Source organism: Malus domestica, chromosome 16 (genome assembly GCF_042453785.1).
Source record: "Malus domestica chromosome 16, GDT2T_hap1".
NCBI classification, from domain to species: Eukaryota; Viridiplantae; Streptophyta; class Magnoliopsida; order Rosales; family Rosaceae; genus Malus; species Malus domestica.
In genome coordinates, this window is record NC_091676.1 from 17,695,041 (window position 1) to 17,711,657 (window position 16,617).

Here is a 16,617-nt window from a genome sequence, read left to right on the forward strand (position 1 = left end):
TAAAAGCACTCCACGCTTTGGAAACACACATGCTTGGAATCAAATCTTCTGGCAAAAGCCGCAAAAGAATGTTGACGACCAGCTCCGTTGGGAAACTTGACATTGTTAGTGCATTGTGCATCTGAATTTTAATTGTTGTAAAACATTACCTACAAAGACTAGTTATTGTTCTAGCTTGACCTCCCATAAATGAATTGATTTTTCATCAAGCGGAGGAAGAAGTGCGGTTCAAGTTAAAGTTGTGATGGCAATACCGGAGTCTCTCTAGTCATCGCATATAATTTTAGCAATGGAATCTAAAGCAAAATGAATAATGCACATGAAGAAAGACATCATAGGTTTTCTAGTATTTTCTAAGGCTTCCTATAATTCTATAAACCGGATTTTAAACCGTTAGATACTTGGTTAGATACCTCGTTAAGGATCAAAAATTAGTTTGATAAACGCAGGAAAAGATTCACAAAGAAAAGAGTAGCCTAGTTGTTGAAAGGGTCATTGCATTTTATTACGAGGCTGTAAGAGGAATCCGAGCAATCTTTTCATTTGGAATTTCTTCAACCTTCTCATTTGGAACTTCTAAACCATCTATTTTCTAGGTCGCTTTTTATTTTAACACCGAAATTATAAAAATGTGAGTCGAATAATTAAACGATTTTTAATTTGGTTAATTTCTTTCAAAATTGATCATGAACGGGTGGTCCAGAAATGAGGTCTAAACGATTTATCAAATGCAACATAGTTGAAACATTATCCGCCATTGCTAAGTGCAAACAGCAAGTCCTCTCCTATGTCTACGCAGTACTCTCCTAAAATATGGTCGGTTACAAAACAGCAATCAGATTAATGGAGATGAAGATAGAAGGATAGTGTTGGAGCGAGATTTCCCACAAGGAGAAATACCTCCATAGAGTTCTTGACCACAATCCTCACGTTCGTCGAATCCTTCTTCGAAGTGTCCCAAAATAATATTCCTCCCCAGCTTTGGCCGGGCGGGGTACCTGCAGAAGATACTCCGACGCTCAAGTCAGTCGATTAGTTCCTATTCTTTGGATTCTCTCGGGTGTCCTTTACGTACCTGGTTCTTTGGCTCCTCTCCCTATTTATAGGATTGCATGCTTGAGGATCAAGTACCACGATCATTCCTCATTTTCCACTTCCTTCGTGGTCATCCGTCACGACCTGTCTTCCTCCCCCACTTCTCCTCCGTAGTGGGGTAGTTTTCTGGGCGCATTTCCCTCGCGCATATTTCTTGTGGGCTTTTTATCTTGCACAATACTTTTTCCTTGGATGATCGTATTGGCCCATGAGTTGAAACAAGATTTTATTTTCCCACAGTGCCCCCCTTTTCCCTTTTTTACGCATGTAAAATAGGGGAAAACTGCGTTTTTCGATCTCATGAGGCCCTGAAACTGTGCTCTTTAAGCCAAGCTAAAACTTTAAACACTTCTTGCTATGGCCAAATTTGTGGAAGTTGCTTTTTCTAAGAAGAAATTTACTGAAGGTAAATCGACACCTTCCCACTATGATTTTCGAACCAGGATTTATAAACAAGGACTGACACAACATTACACATAAGGATTTACAAGCGAGGATTTGCGTACGAAGACTTGCGTACGAGGACTTGCATATGAGGACTGACATTACGAAAGTGGACTGACATGATTTAGGATTTGCGTACAAAAACTTGCATATGAGGACTGACATTACGAAAGTGGACTGACATGATTTAGGATTTGCGTACGAAAACTTGCTTACGAGGTCTTGCATAGGAGGATTGACACTACGAAAGTCGACTGATATGATTTAGGATTTGCGTACGAGGACTGACACTACGAAAGTGGATTGACACTACGAAAGTGGATTGACACTACGAAAGTGGACTGACATACAAATTTGACTGAGTAGGTGGTCTGACAGGCTATATACATATATGTATCTATTGCGTGAACCATTATCCCATCTTGTTGAACTGACGAAAGTAGCAACTGCAGTACAAAAGTCTAAAAGCGCGTCCCCCTCACCGAATACGCCTAGTCTGCCACCTATTTGCCTTTATACAGACACACACGTATACATATATATTTACGCTTACATATATATATATATATATATATATATATATATATATTCATTCCGGCCCTGGCAGATTTACTTTTCTATATATATATATATATATATATATATTCTGACTCTGACTTGCTTTCCTATATGGATATATTCACACACATTCACGTACACATATACACACTTTTGCAGACATCACATCCTTGCCAAACTTGCACATACATATCTATGCATATATCTGGGTACATTGGCATATATGGGCACATTCTTACACGCAACATAGGCATACCTTTGCGTACGACATGCAAATCTCTGCACTTCTCATATATTTGCATATATCTCTACACATGTATGCGTATATATTTATATGTCCTTACCTTGAGTTCTTCCATCCTCATTTTCCTTCACTTCATCTGCTCAGTTTCTTCACCAAGCCTATGATTTCTTGTTTCAAAGTGGCCTCTTAGCTTACAGGTGATTTTCCATTTCAAACCCCTTTTGTGGGAATATTTCAAACATTTCACTTTCGTTATCGATCTAAAAAACCGTTCAACCTTGAATTTACTCTTAATCAATTTTTTACCTTTTCGATCTTGACTGGGTCTTTGCCCATTCGATCTTGGGTTTTCTTTTCCCGCTCGATCTTAGATTCTCGATCTTGATTGGGTCTTTGCCCATTCGATCTTAGATTTCCGATCTTGATTAGGTCTCTGCCCATCCGATCATGGGTTTTCTTTTCCCACACGATCTTAGATTTTCGATCTTGATTGGGTCTCTGCCAATCCGATCTTGGGTTTTCTTTCCCCACATGATCTTAGATTTCCGATCTTGATTGGGTATCTGCCCATCCGATCTTGGGTTTTCTTTCCCCTTGGGTTTTCTTTCCCCACATGATCTTAGATTTCCGATCTTGGGTTTTCTTTCCCCACACGATCTTGGGTTTTCTTTCCCCACACGATCTTAGATTTTCGATCTTGATTCGATCCTCATCCCTTGGTTTATACTCTTTAGCTTTAGACTTTAGTCTAAGATTCGAATAAAGTGCAACTTTATTTATCATACAATGAGGAGATGTCAACAGACATCCAGGGACACCCTCTTTGACATGCAAGGAAGACAATAGGGGATTTACCCTTCAACATTGCTGGAAACAGAAACTTAAATACGAAAAACATAAACACGAGAAGCTAAATGTGGTACTTTCTCAAATAATGAATTGAGCTCTATAGGCGCGACATATACTGACCTGTTTCTACGTGCCTGAGTTTATAAGCTCCATTTCTGAAAGCTTCAGTCACCTCATATGGTCATTCCTATATGCGTCCAAGTTTCCCTACATTCAAATCTTTTGTGTTTTCCATGACTTTTCTCAATACCCACTCAAATCTTTCGTGGTAGTGACACTGGAGATGCAACAATAGTCGCGGTGGCCTGCTTTGATCGGATAAGTTCCTCTTCCTCTAATATGATGATTTCATCAGCTCAGGCCATCATCTCCCTCATGTCCAGTGGTGGCGTTTCAATCAATGACCTAAGCATATTTGTTCCAGGCAACACCCCTTCTCGGAATGCCAAAGACGCAATGTGGGAATCACATTCTTCTAGGGTGGACATCTCTTCAGTGAACCTAGTCATGTAGCTTTTGAGGCTCTCGCCAACATTTTGTTTAGTGCTGAACAAGATCGTAATATCTTTTCTTGGCCTCCGATTGTAGACATATTGGGATATGAATGCTTCGCAAAGCTCTGTGAAACTTTCGATAGGCCTCGGTTTCAGTTGTCTGAACCAAGTTAACGATGATCCCGAAAGACTTGAGGGGAACAACTTGCACATGAAGGCCTCGTCGTCTCCTTCAAGAACCATTTGTTGTTGAAAGTGGTAAATGTGTTCGACGGGATCAGTTGCGCCTTCGAATAGCCTAAACTTTGGTTGGGTGAACTTGGCAGGTTTTTTAGCTTTCAGGATGTCCTCTGTGAACGGCGATTTGCGAATCCCTCTAGTTGCTTCCAAGGCAAGTTCTGCCAGGGTCTGGGGCTTGTATCCCTTCACAATCTTCTCAATTTGTTCTCGCAAATCAACATCCTTTACCTTTTTCGATCATTTTCCCCTGTGATCCTCTTCGCCCTGATTTTTTGTCACTTCAACACGGTTACTGTATGGCGCGCTACTAGAGCTGCCCCCTTATCTTCCTTTTTTGCGCGTTGTCTGTTGGTGCCGATTGCACCTTTTACTGCGTTTTTCGCTTCAGCCTTCTTCAACGCCTCCTCTGCTGTCTTTTTTGTTTCACGCAATTCCCTCGTTAGCCTTCTAAATTGTTCCATGGCGAGACAAGGTTCACTATTTTGGGATTGAGACCTCGCGTGTACCGATTGAGTCCTTATACCTTCGGAGGGATTCGGAACTTCTTGTGCGGATCCAATCATGTTTATAGCTTGATTTTGTTTCGTTCCCACAGACGGCGCCAACTGTTGGAGCGAGATTTCCCACAAGGAGAAATATCTCCACAGAGTTGTTGACCGCAATCCTCATGTTCGCCGAATCCTTCTTCAAGATGTCCCAAAATAATCTTCCTCCGCAGCTTTGGCCGGGCGGGGTACCTGCAGAAGATACTCCGACGCTCAAGTCAGTCGATTAGTTCCTATTCTTTGGATTTTCTCGGGTGTCCTTTACGTACCTGGTTCTTTGGCTCCTCTCCCTATTTATAGGATTGCATGCTTGAGGATTAAGTACCACGACCGTTCCTCATTTTCCACTTCCTTCGTGGTCATCCGTCATGACCTGTCTTCCTCCCCCACTTCTCCTCCGTAGTGGGGTAGTTTTCTGGGCGCGTTTCCCTCGCGCATATTTCTTGTGGGCTTTTTATCTTGCACAATACTTTTTCCTTGGATGATCGTATTGGCCCATGAGTCGAAACAAGATTTTATTCTTCCACAGATAGGTAAGTGTGTCACATCAGTACACTAACAGAAAAATTTGACAGAAAGCTAACGGAAAAACCAAATGATTTGCAAGACACATTATCAGGGACCAAATTGATGGATTTTTTATTTCCGGAACCATTTTGATTGGAAGGTTTAATTTCTGGGACCAACCATGATAAAAACCCAAAAGAAAAGTATCCATTACAAAGATAATAAGCCTAGTCTAAAAAGTGACTAATTAAGTTCACATTCTTGTAATTGCACAACCAAATTCACCTTACGCCAACAATTACTGGAAATGGAAACAGGCATGGTTCCCTAGCTAGCGTTCAGCCAGATGCGAAGCAAAAAGGGAAATATTTACATTGGATGTCAAGAGGGCTTGATCCAAAAATAATCAAAGATCGTTTAGTTCAAACCTAAATTTTACATGGAGCCCATTTTTCGACAATTTGTGGGTGCTACCTTATCTCTTAAAACCAAAACTGCGTTAACATACAAGCCAGAGACAAGGCATGTCATTCTAATGTTTACTCGTGGTGGATACATTCCCTACATTTAGACATCAGCCATCCCTTCACTTATTTCTCGCACTTTTTTTCGAGGTGCAAAACAAAGCAAATGGTAGCAGTGGAGAAAAACACAAACAAAGATAGCTCCTGATGCAACATGATGCATGCCAAACATGTATATCAACTGAAGGCAAGTTGAAACAACATTTTCCATTTACTAGTGCAATGATCAACCCTACACTAGAGGACTAGCTACACATAGAAGAAAGACTTGAACTACCTAAATAGAGCTGAATCATAATGATATAAGTTGAAAACAAACCTGCAAACGGACACACCAACTAAAAGTGTAACCATAAAGAGAAAAATATTAATTGCAGCGTTCATAATAAGCATTGTCTAAAGGAAGATGCATAAGTTGGCATACTTGTAAGTTTGTAACTGCACCTGAAAATTCATCCTTGCGGCTCAATTAACCGTTGTCCTCCCTAGTTTTGATCATATTCTGTTGCATTGACTACCACATCAAGAGCCTAAACTCTCCTCGAATATTTCCTCTTCTTAGAGGTAGAGCCAACCTGCTACTGCCTCTCAGCAACTACATAATCGCCATCAAGAAGACAAAGGCTTCCCACACAGACGGTTGCTGTGTAGGTACTTGGTTCACCATGAATTTCAACTCGTTTGAAATTTTTTTTCTCTAAGTCATACCAATAAATACCACCATTGTCATTCGTCAAAAGAACCATGTCACCATTCTCTGAGAAAACCAAAGGTTTGCAAAGTAAATCAAACCCCATAGGCAGAACTTTCATCTCAACAGAAAAAAGAAAAGTCCAAGATTCTGCCACTCCATATTCCTTCATAATCCAGACATCATGTCGGGCGCTCCAGTAATTAACACAAAAACATAAATAGCCTCGCAAGACATCTAGAAGCAGATAAGTGCGGCCATTCCCAACATATGGGGTGGAAAATTGGCCATATTTCTCACTTGCAAGATCAAGGGATAGAATTATCAACCAATTTGTATTATTATGCATCAGCCAACAAAGAGCACCACTTATAAACAATAAACGACGTGAACAAATTGGATATACTTTAAATCCATCGCAAGGCATGTTTTGGATGCTTTTCCATGAGTTAGATTTTAGGCTATAAAGTTCAACACGAGAACTCACAATAACATTCTTCGAATTGTAAAACTCTATTACTCCCACAAGATTATAATCAGCATTAGCGGAATCATACCCGAATCCATACAAGGCAGAACGCCCCGAAACCAGGGGTGGCAGCGGCTCAAGTGTGCTGTGCGGAATCTTCTTCAACTTTCGGATGAATGGATTCCACAAAGCAAAGCCCCCATTCTCTTTGTTGAGAATGCAAAACAGACCAGCCCAATCTCAAGATCCACGTATCTTTCAGCGCAGGCACAATCTTGACGGCTGACCCGAACGTCTCCTTGCCGCCGAAAGGCAAGGAAAATAAGACCGAATCAGATGAGGTGAGTAAAATAGAGCGAGTGGAGTTGGTTTGGATGGAGCGTTGGAGGTGGGATTTGATGAAGTTTTCGCCGCGGATGAAAGCATTCCAAGCTTTGCAAACACACATGCATCGTATCAAATCCTCCGGAGCAAGCCATGAAAGGATGTCGACGACGAGCTCCGGTGGAAAACTTGACATTGTTTGCCTGAAATCTTGAAAGGGTTTTGAATTGAGATCATTTATGCATATGGGGTTTATGGGGTGCAACCAAACTAAGATTTTAAAAGATTTTAAAGGATTTTAAAAGTGATAGATTTGATAGGATTTAGGAGGATTTGACTCCTACAAAATTTATATGAATTTTAAAGAATTTGAATGGATTTGATTTGTAGATTTTGGTGGATTGTGGTGAATTTTCATATAATTTTTTTGTTGATAAAAAAAGAGAAAAAATATTTTCCCCTTGCCCTACGCTACTCGATGGTAGTGGGTCTGCTGTTCCGAAATGCATGTCTCGGTTGTGTCTCTTTATTTAATTTTTCAATACGTGTCTTTAACAGACCATTAACACTGTTAATTCTTATTAAAACATAATGAAAAAATACAATAAAAAATCTTTCTTCTTCTAACCTATATCGGCGACGATCGTCTTCTCCATACCACTAAAAAACATCTTCGTCTTTGTGCCCCTTCTTCAACATCTCATCACACGACTTGGAAAGACAACATCATCAATCTAATTGATATCGTCAAACATCACTGAACCGCCAACCGCCATCTTAAAATTGAAAGGAGAAATCGTTGAATGAAAATTTTGGGTATGAAATTACAATTCCGGATGCAATGATGATTCAGAAAGATTGGATAGCATTTGAATGGGTTTGAAATGCAATTGATCATATTGCATAATTTGGGTTTATGTGGATTGCGGGGTTGCAGACAACTTGCGGATTTGAGGATTGCCTATATGGAAAAAGATTTGAAATTCTAGGGGTGAGGTTGGATTCTTTTTAGTCTTGGCTATATATACTTGTTGCTCTCAAATCTGGCAAAATCCACAACTTATTGAAATCCTTCAAAATCTTAATTTTTTTTAATACACTTAGATTTGGATGAACTTTAAAATCTCTAATAAAATCTCAATGGACTACACCTAGATTTGCATGAATTCTAAAGTTCTTTAAAATATTTTAATCGATTACACTAGGATTTTAAAGTCTTTTAAAATCCTCTCAAATTCGAGTTTGACCACATCCCCTTAAGTTTTGAGGAGAGGTTTACTTGTCCTCCAAGTAAATACAATCCTATATTAAAAAAACAAAAAAAATAACAAGTAACCAAATCTATCTACGATTTACAGAATTACAATCCAAAAACATCTACAACAGTTATTGATTGTATGTAAGAAAAAACGTCAAGTAGCGCAAAGAGACTGCAAACGTTGGCACTTTTTTTATATTTTAATGTGGGTCAAGGCCCACACTAATAACTCAAGAAGCACCTAAGCCCAAACAATTTCACGGGGATGGATCCGGGTCAAAATTCATAATCTGTGCCCTAAAATTATAATCCGATCCCAGACCAGGCACCGGAGAGAGAGAGAGGGAGATGCAGAAGAGGGAGCAAATCAAGTCCAGTGGCGGAGGTGGCGGAACCTCGCAGCCGCCGGCGAAGAGAGGCCGCCCGTTTGGAAGCGGCGGAAACAGCGCTGCAGCTGCTGCCGCAGCCGCCGCGGACACGGTAGCTCCGTCGACTCTCCTTGGTCCTTCCCTCCACGTCCACAGTTCCTTCGCCGGTCAGTTTATGAAAACCCTACCACTTCACATTTCAATCTAAAATTCTCGAAAGTTTCAATTTTCCCATGAGTTCTTAGATACTTGTAATTATTAAGTTCTTGGGGTTAAAGCGAATTGCCAAAATATAAATGAAAACAAAAAAACGAAGTGAAGTACCAATTTTTCAGAACTTTACTGAGATCGGTGAGCTGTAGTAATGCTAATAATTCCGGTACCAGTGTCGGCAACGAAATGGGAGTCAAAGTTCATGTGATACTTATTGGAACTGTTATCAGTAGCGCGAAGGGAAAAGTTCCTTTTCGAGCATTGTGGAGTCGACATTCTTGTCAATACTTATCATCTGTATTGCAGATCAGAACAATAAGAGGATAGTTCTGGCGCTTCAAAGCGGCTTGAAGAGTGAGCTGACATGGGCATTGAACACTCTCACGTTACTCTCTTTTAAAGAAAAAGATGACATGCGCAAAGACACAACCCCTCTTGCAAAGATTCCCGGCTTGCTTGATGCTCTACTCAGTGTTGTATGTCTTGAACTCTTTTGCTTTCTGATTTGTATAGTTATATTTATGTTCAAGTTTTAAGCAGCTCTCAGTTGGTCATTTAGCACTTCAAATTCAATAGTATTACTATTTTAAAAACACGCACACAGACTAGAGAAGATGACCAATTGGGTGTGGAATAGTATTCCCCAAGTTGTGAACTATCTTGTTCCAGCCAATATCTATTGACATTTGATGCCATGTTGTCGGGATTCTGTGAATAACAGATTGATGATTGGCGTGATATAGCCCTTCCAAAAGAACATGTAAAGGCTCCGAGAGTGAGAACTCTGGGTGCAAATTTGCTTGTGACAGGGTTTGGAAATGAGTACGAGGCATTGGGTTCAAATGGCAATGTCCCGCATCCTGGGTAAGCTCTACAGATTTATAGTATTCTCATGAGTGAATTTGCGGTTTGAGTGTCTGAAGTTGTCTTTGATATGAGGAACTGATTGTGGGAAAATATTCATGTGGCAGCTTGGGATCCGGTACTCAAGAAGCATCAGTGCTGAGTACTGTGACCAAAATTCGTTCTTCTTTGGAGTGGTGGCATGATGAAGATGGTCTGTTTAACCTAGATGAAGAAGGTCGAGCAGAAAGACAGCAGTGTGCTGTTGCTGCGTCAAATATCATTCGCAACTTCTCTTTCATGCCAGAAAATGAAGTCATTATGGCCCAACATCGCCATTGCCTGGAAACAGTGTTCCAGTGCATAGAAGATTATGTCACAGGTGAAAAGCGTTATATTGGAAAGCATTACTTATTTCTTCACTGCAGTCCGTCTGCAGGGTATAATTTCTTGTTTCAACTCTAAAATTCTTTTTCCGGTATAATTGTCTGTGCATGTGATATAAATGTTTAAAAAGTTAAGGTAACATCCAATTACAAACTCTCTGGTGTTATTGTCTTCTTGTAGTTCAGTTGTTAAGGATGTATAGATCGTATATGCTTTCCAATTTCAAAGATGGGTTTATTTTAGTATGTTACTGGCAGTAAATCTTGTAGACTTTAGTATGCTTCATTCACTATTGAGCTTCATACCTTTTAACCTTCCAGTATGCTTTTGTGGTTGTGATATTGGAGTAAAATGACTCAAATGCTTCCTATGTTAACAGAGGATGAGGAACTTGTGACAAATGCTCTTGAGACAGTTGTAAATTTGGCTCCGTTGCTTGACCTTGGAATTTTCAGCTCATCAAAGCCATCATACATAAAGATAACGTAAGAATTGGGATCTTCTTTTTCGAGCTGAAGCTCTCTTTGTTATCAGTCTGTTTTACAAATTAATTGATTTTCTATCAAACAGAGGAAAACGTGCAGTTCAAGCCATCATGGGGATGCTGGGATCTGTAATCAAAACATGGCATTGTGCTGCAGCTGAGTTACTTGGGCGTTTGGTCATAAACCCGGATAATGAACCCTTCCTTCTTCCCTTTATTCCGCAGGTTAATATTCAGAAATTAACCAGTTATAAAAGTGTTTATACATTTTGCAAATATTGTATAATTGTAATGACGCTGAGTGAACACTGCAGATACACAAGAGATTGGTTGATCTTATGAGCTTACCATCGGTAGATGCACAAACGGTGCATGGGGCCCAAGCGGCTGCAGTTGGCGCACTCTACAACCTTGCTGAAGTGAATATGGACTGCAGGCTAAAACTCGCCAGTGAGCGATGGTAAGGGCTCTTCCACTAAAAAAGAATCCAAAATACTGAATCATTTCATTTTGATCAGCATTTTGAAAATCAAAATTTGTTGCTTGAGATGACATTTTATTCTGAAACAATTTCAGGGCCATTGATCGACTGTTAAAAGTTATCAAGCAACCCCATCCAGTTCCCGAAGTTTGCAGGAAAGCTGCGATGATATTGGAAAGCCTTGTGTCTGAGCCACAGAACCGAGCGTTGCTGCTAGCTTATGAGAATGCATTTGCTGAAATAGTATTCTCAGATGCCAGGTATTCCGATACCTTTGCCAGGATTTTGTATGAACTGACATCTAGACCAAACAGCAAAGTGGCAGCAGCCCGTGGTGTTTGGGGCATGTAACTAAGAATTGTGTCTGATGATGAATTTTCTCTTTATAAATGTATTTGGTTGTTCGTCTGCTAAGAAGTAAATCTAGGATCTAATCTTTGTAACTCTTGTCTTAAGAAAATATCAGTCAGATCCTTAAGTGGTAATCCCATTCGGATACTCTCTATTGTAATATGGAAGTTTAGTTTTTTTGAATCAGAAACTAAACTGGTGTAGCGTATACGGATGTTTCTGCTCTGATTCTGTTGTATACTATATAGAATGTGTCTGATATCCTGCACTCTATTCGGTCGCTTATTTTCATTCGACCCTGTTAGATAGGGACTCTGGTTTATATTTGTGGAGTTTGTTTGATGGAATTCCCAAAGAATAGTTATTTTATGGTCGTTTACTTAACCTCTAAAGGTAGAGCAGGTTACAGTTTTCGTTCTTTTGTAATCTTGGAATTAGGCAGCCGTCTTTTTCCACTTGCTCAGGTAGACATTGTTCTACCTTAATGTTTTGGAAGATTTCGCTAAAACTAGATATCCGTAAACTAGAACACCGGAACTGTCAAAGATAATGCAGTAGTCGAGTCTTGTTCCCTTGCGACTTAATAGGAATGTCGAAATTTTGTGGTAAGCATTTTCCCCTGTAGATTTCTGTGTTACTGTAGGACAATTTTGAGACTATATTTTGGTCCACAAATCAGTTGTATTTTTGTTTAATTGTATGTAACAGCCAACAACATTGTGAAAGAATTACATTTCAATATACCATCGTACAGAAACACAATTAACTCACACAACATGCTTCCGCAAAATATATGAGATTTAGTTAAGAAACGAGGGCTGCCACTTTAGGCACCTCAACAGGAAACTCATGAATCTCATCGATCCAAGGGTTCTTTTCCTTCGCTGGTTTAACAGTCCTCAGCGCCTTCCACACTGCGCTGTTGCACTTGAACCCCGACCCGAACGCAATCTGCCACATCCGATCTCCCTTCCTGATTCTTCCCTTGGCCTCCGAGTAGGCCAGCTCATACCACAGTGAGCTGCTTGACGTGTTCCCAAACCTGTAGAGCGTCATCCTTGAAGGCTCCATGTGCCAGTCGCTAAGCTCAAGGTTCTTCTCGATCTCATCCAGCACCGCTCTCCCTCCGGCGTGAATGCAGAAGTGCTCGAACGCCAGCTTGAAATCCGGGATGTAGGGTTTGATGTTCTTCATCTTAAACACCTTTCTTGCCACCAAAGTAGCAAAAAACAGGAGCTGTTCTGACATGGGTAGGACTATTGGGCCAAGAGTTGTGATGTTGGTTTTTAGGGCTTCTCCGGCCACAGCCATCAAGTCTTTTGAGAGAGATACGCCGATTCTTTTTGTGTCGTCCTCTTTTTGGAATACGCAACTGTATGCTCTGTCGTCTGCACCCTTGTGAGTGCGGACAGTGTGCATGAGTTGGTACTTTGAGCGGTGGCGGTCAGAGAACCGGTTGGAGAGGAGGATGGCGGCGCCGCCTATTCGGAAGAGGCAGTTGGAGAGAAGCATAGACCGGTCATTTCCAAAGTACCAATTGAGAGTGATGTTCTCCATGCTTACAACTAGGGCATAAGAGTTGGGGTGCACCTATTACACAACATGTTAAGTACAAATTTAGACATGATTTTACCTAATTTAGTGTCAATCAAATAAAAAAAGTAACAATAAATTTAATTTTTCGTACGTCTTTATTTTTCTGTTTCAGTTGATTTATTTATTTTGGAAGAGGATCTTCTTCAGATTCACTTTGTGGGGATCCTAGGGATCCTCACATTTTAGCCGTTCATCATACATCGTCGGCCAACTTTCGTCAGATACTATTTGTGTTTAATTTTAAATAAAAAAAATCAGATGATTTTTAATTACACGATAAATGATTAAGATGTGAGAATCCTATCGTAAATCCGGATAGGATCCAATTCCATTTATTTTGCCCTGCAGAAAGCGTACTTTTTATGACATCCCGCATGCCAGCTGGACATTCCAGCTAATCCCTACCTACCATTACTCATTTATGAATGGTCTAATTGGTTGTTACATGTATTTTTGAACACATGCATATTCATCGACCACGTTTAGTTGACATATTTACTTTTCACTTATAGTTCTCTAAATATTGAATTGCGCATTCCAAAATTTTATATATTTAAAAAATAAAAAATAAAAACCTCTCATAAAGAATGCACAATTAATATTTAAATGTCAATAATAGTTCTATTTTTTTTTTCGGTGAAATATATCTGTACAAGTGAGGTGTACGTATGCAAATGAATCTAGCTATTTGTCCACTTTGGAAAGAAAAAAAAAATCTAGTTATCCACACGAGAGTTAAAAAAATTGGATATAGGGATTGCTTTTGTAAGAAACACTTATGTTCACAAGTGCTTCGATTAAAAGTGGTAAAAATTCAAGTAATTCATTAAGAAGTATTTGACAAGTGTTTTTGTAGTGAAACACTTCTATAATCCATAAACGCCTTTAACTTTTATGTCAAACGCAATCAAAAACAGTTTTAAACATTCTAAAAAGCGATCTTAAACATGCCAATAACACTTCTCTTGTAACTTATGATCCTTAAAGGTATAGAAAGATGATTTAGTAATATTCCATTTATAACCTAGTGTACTAATGTGAATTGGTCATCATGTATAAAACACAGGCATCCATAGTCGGTGATAATTAAGAGAAATATTAGTTTAACTAAGCAAAGATGAAATGCAAAAAGGCAGTGAAAATTATGAGTTAGTAACAAACCTGGAGAAGCTGCTTTGCCAGGTCAATGGAAATGAGGCCAGCACTGCAGCCCATCCCACCAAGGTTATAGCTCACAACGTTCCCCCTAAGTTTGTAGTGATTCACAACCATGGACGACAGAGACGGCGTCGGATTGAACAAGCTGCAGTTCACCACCAAAATCCCAATATCCTTAGGCTTCACCCCCGTCTTCTCCAGCAACTCGTCGATCGCTCCGAACATCACCATCTCCGCCTCCTTCCTCGCCTCCGCCATGCACGGGTTTGGAGGGACCCGAAGCAAGGCCTCGGGCATGTATGTGTTTTGCCCGAGGCCGGACCTCTCGAGAATCTTTTGCTGAAAGGCCAAGTTCTCGTCAGAGAAGCTGCCCGTCAGCTTCGACCTCTCCATGAATATCTCACGTGTGCACGTGCGGGCCGGCTCGGGCTTGTAGCATGCGAAGTTCACCAAGTATACTTTTCTAGGGCGGGTGGTGAAGTATACGGTGGTTAGGAAAACCATGAGGCCCGAGCACAAGGTGACCGAGACGAAGTTGAACTTGAGCTGTTGCCACAAGTGGAGGAAGTCATTGGCGGTGAGCGTCGAGAGGTGGGCGGAGGCCGCGGCGATGAGAGGGACTAGTAGGAGGTAGATGACGTTGGAGATTAAGTAGTGGTACCCTAGCTTGACATATTTGAGCTTCACTGATAAAAGAAAGTTAGGAAGCGCAGTTTTGCGACTTCCCGCTGACTCAGGTCCCGAGTTCGATTCTCCTTTCTGGTTCTGGCTTTGTGCCGCCATGGTGGCCTCAGAAACACTACACTAATCAAACTCACAGAAGGGGAAGTTTTTCAAATTGTTTCTATGAGGTTTTGGTGGAGAAATTGAGGAGTACTTATATGTATATATAATGTTTGATAGGAGAAGAGGAGGAGGAGGAGGAGGATGCAACTACCCCAACGAACTTTTAATTGTGAACCGCGGGGGGGCATTGAATGTTTGCCAACCGGAAAAATGGCGGACTTTCTTTGGGGCAAATTACCAAGGTTGCCCTCTTTCTTGGCGAGTATTTGCTGCTTTGCCATTTTTTGCAGGGTCTACAGTAGTAGAATATGCGTACGCTACACAACAGTGTACACATCATGGGTACACGTGTCAATTGATGCCATGGTAATCTCAATAATTTCTCACTCGTTGGTGAACCACGTAGCTTTTCTCCCTCCTAATTTTTTTTGGAGCTCTTTTTATAGTATTAATGTTTTTTTTGGCGAATTTTTTTTGGTGTGATCTTTAATTTCTTTACCCAACCGGCCAACAAGATAATTAATTATAGTGGTTACATGTAATAATTTAACCATGGGTATAAATTATAATGTGTTGCAGTCCTATTAGATTAGGAATGTGATTGTGTAAATCTTAGTAGATATGAAAATGTATCTTATATTCCTATTAGGAGTAGATTACCTATTAAATGTTGTAATCTTAAAGGGAAAGATTTTTACCTATCATACTATTATAAATAAAGGCACAATGGGGTGGAATAGAATACACTCACAATTACACATCTCTCATTCTCTCCACATTGCCGCACCTTCCCTCTCTCTTTGGCCTTCATAATTGTTCAGTAAATTATGCTTACAACACGTTATCAGCGTGCTCTTAATGCTGTGCTAAAGAGAGTTTATTCTTCAATTAGGGGAGTATTACGTTTTAATCATTTTTTTTATGATTAATTTATTATTTTATTGAATTAATCTACATGATATTGGTTCAATTTAACTTTTTTATGTTGAACGTGATACAACGCATTAGAGATGCAATTCCGGCTTTCGAGAAGGATCTTCTACAAATTCAAAGGCTTTTATTGTTTTCTGCCTATCAGGTATGCTTAAAATAAAGTAAAATATTTAAATTGACCATGAAGCATAAAAACATTCCCCATGATGCATGAACCCCCTATGTTTATATTTTCCTTTCGATATATATATTGTATATGTTCATATATTTGTTTCATGCACTACGCAATTATATTTGCTATGTGGAATTTGTGAGTCAAATTATTTAAAATAAATTAGAAGAAATTTAGGGTTTTCAAACCCTAATTCTGTCAAAAAAATATGGGTACTTGCGGCACCACCATCGCGGACACCTTGGACCCCTCACGGTAGCAGCCTTAGGGCTTTACTGCGTTAATCCAGACCACTAAGCCTTTCGGCCTATCTCTGTTTATAGGACCTGCAATCCCTAAGCGCAAAACCAGCAAATTTTGGCCCATTGTCCTGTGTCCCTTGGCCCGTGAACTCACTGGGCTTCGCCCCAATCTCGACCTGCTTGCCAGCACCTTTGGCTGCTGGGCTTAAGTTGCCTCGGACCCAACCCGCAGGCCAGCATTTTGCTGGGCCTGATCCGTGCCCCTTCTTTAGCCTAAAGAGTTAGCAGCTGCTGCTGCTGGGCTCCATGCTCTCGGCCAATGGCCTGAAGGCCATTTCGTGGGCTGCTTTTGCAGCCATAC

General features: G+C 40.3%; 3 protein-coding genes across 3 annotated transcripts; 1 reads left to right on the forward strand and 2 right to left on the reverse strand.

Moving 5' to 3' along the window:
- Window positions 1-6,078: 6,078 nt before the first annotated feature.
- On the reverse strand, window positions 6,079-7,180 carry LOC139193027 (F-box protein CPR1-like). Its single transcript, XM_070815986.1, has 2 exons — window positions 6,891-7,180; window positions 6,079-6,805 (listed from the first exon to the last, which is right to left on the reverse strand). Exons 1-2 carry the CDS (start codon window positions 7,178-7,180, stop codon window positions 6,079-6,081), a joined length of 1,017 nt encoding a protein of 338 aa, XP_070672087.1.
- Window positions 7,181-8,508: 1,328 nt separating this feature from the next.
- On the forward strand, window positions 8,509-11,577 carry LOC103431993 (armadillo repeat-containing protein LFR-like). Its single transcript, XM_008370163.4, has 8 exons — window positions 8,509-8,777; window positions 9,130-9,299; window positions 9,545-9,687; window positions 9,795-10,048; window positions 10,433-10,538; window positions 10,624-10,762; window positions 10,852-10,997; window positions 11,114-11,577. The coding sequence occupies exons 1-8, from the start codon at window positions 8,591-8,593 to the stop codon at window positions 11,367-11,369; spliced, it is 1,401 nt and encodes a 466-aa protein (XP_008368385.3). The 5' UTR covers window positions 8,509-8,590; the 3' UTR covers window positions 11,370-11,577.
- A 453-nt stretch (window positions 11,578-12,030) lies between these two features.
- LOC103431992 (3-ketoacyl-CoA synthase 20-like) lies at window positions 12,031-15,075 on the reverse strand. Its single transcript, XM_008370162.4, has 2 exons — window positions 14,127-15,075; window positions 12,031-12,959 (listed from the first exon to the last, which is right to left on the reverse strand). Exons 1-2 carry the CDS (start codon window positions 14,904-14,906, stop codon window positions 12,174-12,176), a joined length of 1,566 nt encoding a protein of 521 aa, XP_008368384.3. The 5' UTR covers window positions 14,907-15,075; the 3' UTR covers window positions 12,031-12,173.
- Between the last annotated feature and the right edge of the window lie 1,542 nt (window positions 15,076-16,617).

What these genes read in the sequence shown, in the direction of transcription:
- LOC139193027 (XM_070815986.1), bottom strand. Translation starts at nt 7,180, where the DNA reads ATGTCAAGTTTTCCACCGGAGCTCGTCGTCGACATCCTTTCATGGCTT. An exon ending in TGGATCTTGAGATTGGGCTG is followed by an intron (nt 6,806 to 6,890) that starts GTCTGTTTTGCA and finishes GATTCCGCACAG; the next exon opens with CACACTTGAGCCGCTGCCAC.
- LOC103431993 (XM_008370163.4), top strand. Translation starts at nt 8,591, where the DNA reads ATGCAGAAGAGGGAGCAAATCAAGTCCAGTGGCGGAGGTGGCGGAACC. An exon ending in CATAGAAGATTATGTCACAG is followed by an intron (nt 10,049 to 10,432) that starts GTGAAAAGCGTT and finishes CTATGTTAACAG; the next exon opens with AGGATGAGGAACTTGTGACA. An exon ending in TTCTTCCCTTTATTCCGCAG is followed by an intron (nt 10,763 to 10,851) that starts GTTAATATTCAG and finishes TGAACACTGCAG; the next exon opens with ATACACAAGAGATTGGTTGA.
- LOC103431992 (XM_008370162.4), bottom strand. Translation starts at nt 14,906, where the DNA reads ATGGCGGCACAAAGCCAGAACCAGAAAGGAGAATCGAACTCGGGACCT. An exon ending in TGGCAAAGCAGCTTCTCCAG is followed by an intron (nt 12,960 to 14,126) that starts GTTTGTTACTAA and finishes GTTGTGTAATAG; the next exon opens with GTGCACCCCAACTCTTATGC.